The sequence below is a fragment of the Blennius ocellaris genome (genome assembly GCF_963422515.1).
Source record: "Blennius ocellaris genome assembly, chromosome: 14".
Lineage (NCBI taxonomy): Eukaryota > Metazoa > Chordata > Actinopteri > Blenniiformes > Blenniidae > Blennius > Blennius ocellaris.
This window is the reverse complement of record NC_137663.1, coordinates 23920420-23930542: the sequence shown is the minus strand read 5'-3', so window position 1 is coordinate 23930542 and position 10123 is coordinate 23920420. Positions and strand designations below refer to the sequence as shown.

The following is a 10123-nucleotide window of genomic DNA, read 5'->3' as shown; positions in this document are numbered from 1 at the left end:
TCTGAGTTGAGGACTTTTTGAGTTCCAAGGTCAGAACAAATGACACTTTACTCACTAAGTGACATTTTAGGTCAGACACTGATCATATCTACCATATTTATATTTATTGGGGTTAAACTTTAATTCTGAGGATTTTATAGAGATACAGGGAGAATTTAAATAGTATATTTAAAAGAATGTATGTTTTACATCTGCGTCTTGTTAACTCTTGAGTAAAAACAGAGTCCGCAGTCTCGCTTGAATCTGGACGCTCTGCATTCAGCTTCGGTCCTGAGGTCTGCTTCCCAATACCAGGAGAGCCGAGAATGCAACAGTCTGACTATGTGACAAGGACGTAGATCACAGAAGTTGGGAGTGTGCCAAAAACAACTGAAGTGACAAGATAAAAGAAATTCACATTTCGCATGTTTTCGTTGTTGTGTATTTTCCATTGACGTTTGTTTCCTGTAGAATTGTTCTCAAAAGTTCCAAGACTTTTGAGTAAAGATTTTAAATAAAACCACAGACAAAGGTTGAAATCGACAGCTGACTTTTAAAAGTGGAAAACTTCATTTCCTCCTGGAGTTAGACGACATCAAGCCTTTTTTTTTTTTTTCCATAGATGCCTTTTTTCCCCCCCTGATCTCTGGCAATACAAAACCTGTATGTTGCTCATTACTTCATTCTTTCCTCCTTTTGCACACAAACGTGACTGTAAACTGCAAATAGGAAAAAAACAAAAAAAACATCTCTTCCATCCTGCCATCATTCTTGTGAGCACTTGCATGATGTCAGCGCAGCTCTTGAAAATAAAGATTCTGTGATTTTCAAGCCAAAAACCTGCTGACAGAGCTATTAGTTCAAGTTGCTCAGCCCCCTCTTCGCCGGGTTGGGGGCGAGTCAAATGGATGAATCCAGAAATGATCTTCATTTCAAGTGATTACATGCTGTCTTCAGAGCACACCACAAATTACAGCTGTCTTTCTGCTCCCTTTTGTCACTTGTGAGAACAGCCGCGGAGTGGAAAATGGCCCGGGGGGGAGTGCAGTGTCTCTGTAAACTGAAGAATTAGTCCGTCTTATTTTTGTATTGAGCTTTTCAGAGAAAAAGTAAAACCGGTCTAATTGACTGGATCAACATCATATTTGTGCAACCCGCTTCGGGGCTTCATTCATGTGGACTCGTGCTGTGACTTCACTGTGCCTGGAAAAGGATGCTAGAACAAAACTCCAATTAATCTTATTAAAACAAACATTTATTATAAAAAGAGAACTTGTTTCTCCAGACTACATGGTGGCGTAGTGGTTAGCACCCCTGTTTGACTCCTTGCTCACAGACTTTTGCAAGGAGTTTGCATGTTCTCCTCGTGTATATGTGGATTATCTCTCACCATGATATGTATGTTAAACTTAAATGTTTTTCTGAATCGTCTCTTTGTCCTAAAAAGACATTGTGAGCTGAGATTTGTTTTATCCTTCCAACAGTCAAAAGTTTAATCAAATTGAAGATGATGAATCAACAGATTGATGCACATTTGTCCCAACTTACCTGATTTCATTTATCATTTTAAAAATAACTTACTCATACATTATAAAAATACATTTTCAGAACAAATCATATCATCAGTGAAATGTATCTGGAAGTCTCATGTCAACTAAAGGATTACATGAGACTACCTGAGGCGTGTGATCTTTGAGGTAACGTGACTTTGTAAGAGTTGGCAGCTCCCTTTACGTTTTCTGTGTGGGGTAGATAAGGATGGGATGTAGATTAACAGGTTGTTGTTATCAATATAGAGTTCCAATATGTTTAGGTTTATAAGTTAATCATGATGTTAAAGCTTCAAATGTTATTTTTTTTTATGTTTTGAGATGCTGTTCTTCCTACTTCTTTCTTATAATATAATATAATATAATATAATATAATTGTATGATACATTTTGTTTGGGTCGTCGGGTTTTTCTCTTTTCTCTGTTAAAAGCACCTAGAGATGACAGCGTTGTATTTGGTGCTATATAAATAAAGTTGAATTGAATTGAATGACTGAATTCAAACTACGTATTGGCTTTGCAAACCTCGGTATAAACGTTTAAGTATTATTCCGGTGCACGTCCTATAAAGGGTTAAGGATGCCCTTGAACGACGCACTGTGTCTCCTCTCCTCTCCAGGACCATTGGCGTGCACCGAACTGAACTCAAGTTTGGAGGAATAAGATCAAACTTCAGATGAGAAGCAGTGAGAGCAGTGAGGACGAACTGCGGCTCTGCGCTTTTACGCACCGCGGCACCGCGCTACGCCGCGCCGCGCTGCGCTCAGGTACGCGCAGCCAATGGGAGCGCAGGAGGGAGTGCTCAACGGCCAAGAGGCGGTCCGCGCCGGCACAGACTCAGCACACCTTCAGACGGAGATGAAGCTGTAGGCGGCAGTCAGGCAGCAGAGAGGCAGCAGCAGCAGCAGCGTCTTAAACCGCCGGTCCGGAGGTTTTCTTCAGGGGGGCACAGGTGACCCGAGCACAACCCAGCGCGTCAACCGACCATCCGTGGAAATTACTGCTGTTTCGGCCGCCTCCCCTCTGCACGCGCTCCGGCTGCCACAGTAGATGTTCCCCAGCTACATGCATTTCGATCCGATCATCTAAAAGCCCTTGTCCACCAAGATGGAAAATGCGCACACTAAATCTGCGTCTGAAGTTTTAGACAACTTCGGCGTGAACGAGAACACTGGTCTGACTCTGGAGCAGGTCCGAGTCAATGTGGAGAGATACGGACCGAACGGTGAGTACTTGATTCATCATTTCCTCTCTTCACTTCACTTCAGAGGTGGTGCGTATTTACAGGCTGTTAACCCATCGCGGCATGTGCCAGGAAATCCCTCAACCGCCACCGCCGCTGCTGCGCGTCAAGCTGAGGCACATCGTGCGCGCAAAGAAAAACAAAAAAATAAAAAAACAATGTTATTCCCTCTGGCGACACTGTCAGTTGAAATGTGTGACACATGCATGTACTGAAAACACATACATACGCTCTCACACACGGGATCAAATGCAAATAAACAAATTTAATCTAACTATTCATAACCCAGCTACTTTGTTTCCTCATTCAAATGATCATTTCACGTCAGCTCTGGTGCCAAACTACTGCAAAGTGGCTTGTACAGGACAAAACGGATACAAAAAAAACAAAACTCCTTCCTGGATTGACGTGTGTGAAACTGTTTAGGAGGACACACACACACACACACACACACACACACACACACACACACACACACACACGCATCCCTGGCGGTCATGTAGGGATCAGGAAGTGCGTAGCAGTACAGGATCAGACTCCAGGAGATGAAGAAGAGGTGAAGATACATGAAGCTGAAAATGTTGAACAACCTGTTTTCACTTCCAGCAGTTGCTCTGCACCTGAACTATACTTCTGAGTTCAGATTACAACATGGCAGAGGGAAGAGGACTGGATCCTTCAAAGTGACCAAGATCAGAGGGATTTTGTTGACTAAAACTAGTTGCAGGTGTCCAGTTTAGTCCGTTTGCAGCTTCCTCATCTAACACACACACACATACACACATACACACACGGTCTGACATGGAGGAGTGATTTCCATGTCGGACCTGACATCAGCACACCTTTCCCCACTTCTCCTGTCATTTGCATGTGCGGCCAAGCTGTGGAGTGGAGCGGCGCACTGTGCCCGTCCAACAGAAGCCCTTTTGTTGCAGCCAGCCGCTCTCCCCAGGGGCTTGTGATGACTTCATGGAAAAATAGGCAACGTCTCGCGGCAGATAACATCTTTCGCTCTTAGCTGTGAACTTCCTGCCTTGTGCGAGCGTGTTGCACAGAAATAAGAGGAGGGGGGGAGGGGGGAGGGGGGGGGGGGTCAAGGAGGGAATGCCCTTTTCTTTTTTTTTTCTTTTTTCAAATGTCTCTGGGCTTGTACACTGCTTCATGAAGGTAAAAAAATGTTAAAGCAGCCTCAGACTTGCTTGTTTACTATCTCGGTGCTTGTCGTTGAAGAGTGATGTACGGCTGCTAAATGGCTTTTTCCACTCTCTGCATACGAACCACAGACTTGGGAGCCGAGGCTCTGGAGGCGTCCCCCCCCCCCCCCCCCCCCCCCCCACTGACGCTCGACACGACCTTATTATCAGCAGGATCCATTAACAGAAGAACGTCCACGTGCAGCTGAGATCACGATTCGTGTCTCTGTGTACACATGAGGGGTTTAAAAACTTAAAACAAAACGAGCATGAGTCGGCTGCATCGACACGCCGGGGAAGATCCTCGGGCGTCGGACGTAAACAATCCTGCGTGGGCCTCGGGAGGCTTCACGCTCCGGCTCTACAGCTGGATCTCTGGATGAGGGAGTTGGACTCCGCGACTGGTGCCCCAGAAACGTCTTCTGTCCTCGCAGCCAAAACACGATGGCAGTGAATCTTCTTCTAATACCTCGGTAGGTAATTCAGAGGTCAAAGATGGAGCCACTGCGTGTGGGGATTGCTTTTTTTTTTATTTCTTTTTTACAGACCCATCCATTCTCTAATCTCTTGTGAATGGATTTTAAATGGACTTTAGTTATATAGCTCGCTTTGCCGCTTGAGCAGTCCGGAACCGTTTTGTCTTGCCATTGCGAGGTGCCTGCACACCTGGCGTCCACAAGGATGATGGATCGAACCAGCAACCCAACTGGCCCTCTTGGCCGAGTCCTCCTCCCTTCTGTGACATTGCAGCAGAGCTCGCCGCTTGTTCTTTTCGCTGCTGCTCTGCGAGATAAGACGGTTGAGTGACGAGGAGGCTTTGTGGCTTTCCGCCGGCACTCTCGTGCGTCGCGATGCAGAAGCTCCCCTCTCGGGCTGCACCGTACGTTCCGATCCGATCGGCGTGTTGCTGCTGAGAGGAGGCCGGCTGCAGGCGAGTCTCGGTGTACTCGACGCCTCGTCTCCTCATTCAGACGCGCCCCGAAGGCATGCGGCTGCATGTATTTGCATGTAATTGATCGCTTTCATTCTGATGGAGTTGATGTTGTAAAGAGGAAGTCGCAGGCCTCTCGCTGTGAGTGGGAGTATGAAGAAGGTGATTTTTTTTTTTTTGTCTTGTCTTGTCTTGTGTGCACACACACGTGGCCACTTTCAAAGGTGCACAGTGTTCATTTTTAGAAAGTGTCACTAAAAGGGCATTTTGTCCCCAGGAGCAATCAACTTTTCCTATTTGAAGGTGGAGGTGGAGCCAGTTTTCAAAGGAAGTGACACTCGGGTGAATGAGTGTCCAGGGCGGATGGCCTTTCTTCAGAGTGCATTAATTTACCGATTCATCTTTTTCTCTCTGTAACATTTAAGAGAATTTCCTTTTAAAAAGAAAAAAAATTCTATTTCCAAGTTTCCTTTTTTTGAAATGTTAATATGTGACAGAATTAAGAAGCATTATTAATCAAAACATGTTAAATAAATCTTTTTTTTTTTTTCTTACATTCTTTGTCATAACTTTCCACAGGTGATTTCAGAAGAGGTCCAGGTTGTCAGAATGTCACCGACACTCCCTCTTCCAGAGTGGATTGCGCAACACATTCAGGTTAATCAACCTCGTAAGGCATGTCGCTGCACCGTGAGGCCGCGACCAACCTTGGCTGCGCGTGCTTCTATTCACAAAAACGGTGTTTTCGACTTATGAGACGAACTAATGTGCCTCGTCGCGCGTCTTATTGCTGGCGTTGTGCTTTACTTGGAGTTTTTCGTTGGGTGATCTCACACTTTGGTAGATGTTACTTAACTTTACCAGATCCAGTAACTCAAACTTCCTCTGGTCGGATCTCACTTGTGCTGCCGTTTCTCTTCCTGTTCTACAACTCCACATGAAAGCGGCCTGACTTACTCGCTCCTGCGTTTGAATCGCGAGGGAAGTTGCGTAGTTTCCTCCTCCTCTTCCTGCAACAAACAGGCCCTCTGTCGGCTGCCGACTAGAGTTGAGTTGTGCCGATCGGTTCGGTGTCTCGGTTGCAGTTGGTAGAAAAGTAACTCGAAGTCCTCGGGAGTGTGGGATACTGTTCTGGCTCGTCACTCGTCTTCCTCACCGTCACCATCGTGTGTTGAGATGATGCCGTGTGTCGTTGGGCTCTAACGTTCTGCAGCACGGAACACGTCGGTTCTTCTCCCACCGCAGAGCAGACGCCGCATGCTGTGCGTCTGCCTTCTGACTTGCACCACAAAGACTTGCAGGATATGACATCAACCTTCATCCTGCAGCGTTTCAAACCTCTCTGCAGTGGCTTCTCTGCACTTTTCTTCTTTTGATATATAATCTTTATCGCAGCTTGAACTTTTAAACTCCTGCATTCAGGCGCCACATTTGTCACTTCGTCATGTAAAATATGCATCACCTGCCTTTCACCGCGGGTGATGGATGTCGAGTTTTCCCTCAACAAATAATTTAAAAATGACTCGAGGAAAGACTCATTTGCTTTTACTTTTAATATGTGGAGAAAAATTTATGAACAAAAAGCTTCATCAATGATGAATTCAAACAATCTTTTTCTATTTCAGAGCAACATTTTTGTCCAATTTACATATGAAATGTGACTTGCGCTATTTACTGACATTGTTTAAGGCTCATCCATTTCCTTCTGCATATAACTTGTGCAGTGTGTTATGTATAATTGTTTTGGGAAATCACAGCCGATGTAGCGTGCATCACTAATATGGCTAAATGATTGCCTGCAAAACTTAATATATTGGATTTCATGCATGACATTCCAATGATGGGTATCCAATGAAGAGCTGATACAAAATGAGTTACTGGAAAAGTCATTAAGTATTTTAATTGGAGCTGTTGTCGTCCATGAATGTAAACTGTGAAAAAGGCAACCATTTGTATTATAGTTGAAATGTATCCAAGCCTTATTCAAAGTACATTTGCATTTTGGAGTTATTATGCAATGATTTTAAAACGGGTTTGCAATCATTTAAATGTTCTCAGTTTTTCAAAACTTTTTATTGTAGCGGGTCACATTGACCCCTTTCAGAGATGTTTTTCATTATAGCATTTGGGGTTAGGGTTAAACCGACGCATGCATGAGAAGAACATGCAAACTCCCAATGGACTTGGCTTTAGTTTCCCAGTGTGAGGCTAGAGTCACCACACACCGCCCACAAACACGCCAACCCATGCTGGTAATGCTGTTTTACACCATCTTTATTAACAACATGCTCCTCTATTGACATTTATTTTCTCCAGTTTTTTTTCCTTTCTTTTCCAACCCATAATTTTTCAGTCTCCACTGCTTCGGGGCTCAGATCTGTAAAGTTGCTCAGGATCGAGCATTTGATTGGGCAGAAGTGGCGCTCTGGTTTTTAAACCTAGAATAAACCCTATAAATAGCCCGGCGGTAGCACAGATATTTTGCTCTGCCGTTTTGGGGATTGCTGACTCTTTTTCACAGCATTCAGCTGCTCTGGTTGGCCACCGAGCGGCCGGGTGCCATCTTGTAAGTCTGGTGAGATGTTAAAATATATATATTTTTTAAAAAGCAGGCTTTTTGCACAGCTGTGACCTTAAAGAGGAAGCGTTGAGCCTCGACAAGATATGAGCTCTGTGCTAATCACCTCATGCATGTCCTGCTCATTTGACAGCAGTTATTTTTTCCTTTTTCCTCCATGACTTGCCAGCAGAGTCAATCGAGCTGTGAGAGCCATTGTTTTTTCACGGCAGATGCAAGAATACACTCATCTAATCTTTATTCTCTCTATGCAAGATTTTCACTTTGAAACTTCCACTCATGGTGATTCCTCCCTGGGTCTTCGCCACAAGCACAATCGCGAGTTGATCAGAGACGACTAAAGTCAAATTAATGTAATTGCAGCAAGCGAGATGTTGTGCTCCTTTTTCTGCCCGTGTCCTCGTTTTCCTTTGCTGTGACTGTTGATGTAATTTGCTTCGTGCTGAAATGGAGTCGTTACCTTCGTCCATTGTTGCAGCTCATTTCAGAAAGTGAGTGTTGATGTGTCGGCAGCTTTTTGTTTAATAGTTCGAGGGAAGATGCTCCTGCAGCTGCATTCTGCTCCTGATCCAGGACGACAACTGTTCTAATTTCGGCTCCAAAAATGTTTTCTGTTGATATTCTTAGATTTGTTACAAAAACAACAAAGTTTGTCCAAACCATATGATTATGCTTATTAGTAAAAGCCATAAAGCTTTTGAATAGCTTAACTGCACTTTCAGGGAGGTTGGTAATAATAAAAAAAAAACAAACGAACAATGGCGTCTGCTGTATTTTTGATCTGGTTTTAAACATTTTACGTATGTGCTTTATGCCCACAAGTCATCAGAATGCTAAGCTAGTCTGAGTATTACTGTGCCAATGTCCAACAATCTGCAATAAGTCTAACTCACACAGTGTTTTTTTTGGTTTTGTTTTGTTTTTTGGTGTATGGATCTCAGCAACCGTTCACAAAAACTATTGCATGACGTCTTCAGGCATGTTTTTCCATCATCCAATGACAAATCCGTTAGATTTTGGGACGTTAACGGCGAAAGGTTCCCCCAAAACTGACGAAATATCCCACACAGCGCGGATGTGAGAGGCACCTCATGGACATCAACAGATCAGTGTCTGTTGCCATGGAGACGCTCCGGAGTTTACAACTAATTTCTAGGCTCGGCAAGTATCCAGAAATGCCGGTGTGAGCGCATTGACTCCGGTGGTGGTTTATCTGTGTGCTCAGTGTTTCACACAGCGATGTTGCTGCCTGACAGGCTAGTTGGCATCGACATGGGCTAAGGGCTAACACGCTAGTGATGCAAACTTGGTTCCGCAAACTAAATGTGGCGTTGGCGAAGGTCTACGCTCTGCTGAGTGCCCGTTCTAGTTTTAGCCGAGTGACCATTGAATTCTCAACATATCTTGATGTTGCTCGCTTTACCTTTACCGTTTTCCTTTTTAGGGAAACTTGGATTGATCAGCGGTGTTGTAATTGTATCCCAGTAATTTCAGAATACTTCAGTGGTGGAGTCACTCGTATGACACAAACGAGCGACTTGACTTCACTTTTGAGAGACTTCATTAGAGTCTGGACTGGCATGGCAGAGCGGTCCACAGCTGCCGAGGGGGGAGATGATGAGGACATTACATGGAATTTGTTGAGCAAAAGGACAAGAATGTGGCGAGAGAGTGCAAACTGTGGAAGCAGCTGAGCCTCGCAGATGACGTTTTTTTTTTTTTTTCTCCCCCATTTGGTCTGCTGATGACTTTAAAAAAAAATCTAATTCATTAATTTCTTTTTGAAACATGACCATATGCAAAGTTACCAACTGTGCACCTGATATTTTAACCACTGTTGAATTTGCTAAACATGCTGTGCCCTCGAGATGATTGATTTGAATATTTTCAGACACTTTATCTCGTGCTTTGATTTGGCTTAAGACTAATTGTGCTTTCATCAATTCGTTGGAAGATTCAGTTGGAAGATCAATTTGGAAGCGGTAAAAGCGGGAGAGCTCCCAGAAGCTGCGTTAATGTCGCTGAACATGAGACGTTTTGGTGAAATTAAGAAAAACACTGGCTCTTTTCACAGATTAGTTATTTGCGTCTTAATTTACGAGGCTCTTGCACTTCAGTGCAATCCACCCACTGTTTGCAACTGTAAAACATTCATGATTGTTTGAGCTGTCAACAGCAGAACATAAAGCAGCAGCTGTACAACAAATGTCGTATGAAAATAAATTGAATCTGCTGAGCTCGGTTGATGTATGTGATGATTTTTTGCCTCTTTTCGATACTCTTGACAGCAGCTATAAAGTCGCACTGCCATGTTGCTTGTTATTATGTCAAAGTTGTAAATTGAGAAATGGGGCCTTCCCAACTGTTTCCGAATGACACAGCGTGAAACCTACCATCAGCCTGAATAAACGTTTTTGAGTTGCATGTTTATAATAGCAGGATAAACTATCTAAAGAAGAGAAGAGTGAGTGGTACTCTTGTTCAACTATTTATTAATGTAAATGGATAATCAGCCAATCACAGTTGTTGGTGTACTATGAAGGGGAAAAAAGTGACTTGGACGCCAAAAACACAATGAAGATTTTGCATTTGCACTTTCACTGGACCTTGTTTGGAGTCACTGAAAACACAACTTTCACATCATAGATCT

At 43.8% G+C, this 10123-nt stretch overlaps 1 protein-coding gene across 1 annotated transcript in view; it reads left to right on the top strand.

The window, feature by feature from the left end:
• Positions 1-2426: 2426 nt before the first annotated feature.
• Positions 2427-10123, top strand: part of atp2a3 (ATPase sarcoplasmic/endoplasmic reticulum Ca2+ transporting 3) — a 49981-nt gene continuing 42284 nt past the window's right edge. Inside the window, exon 1 of the mRNA XM_080508792.1 lies at positions 2427-2753. Within this exon, the coding sequence (XP_080364918.1) occupies positions 2636-2753 (118 nt within the window). The 5' untranslated portion in view covers positions 2427-2635. The remainder of the gene's footprint in view (positions 2754-10123) is intronic.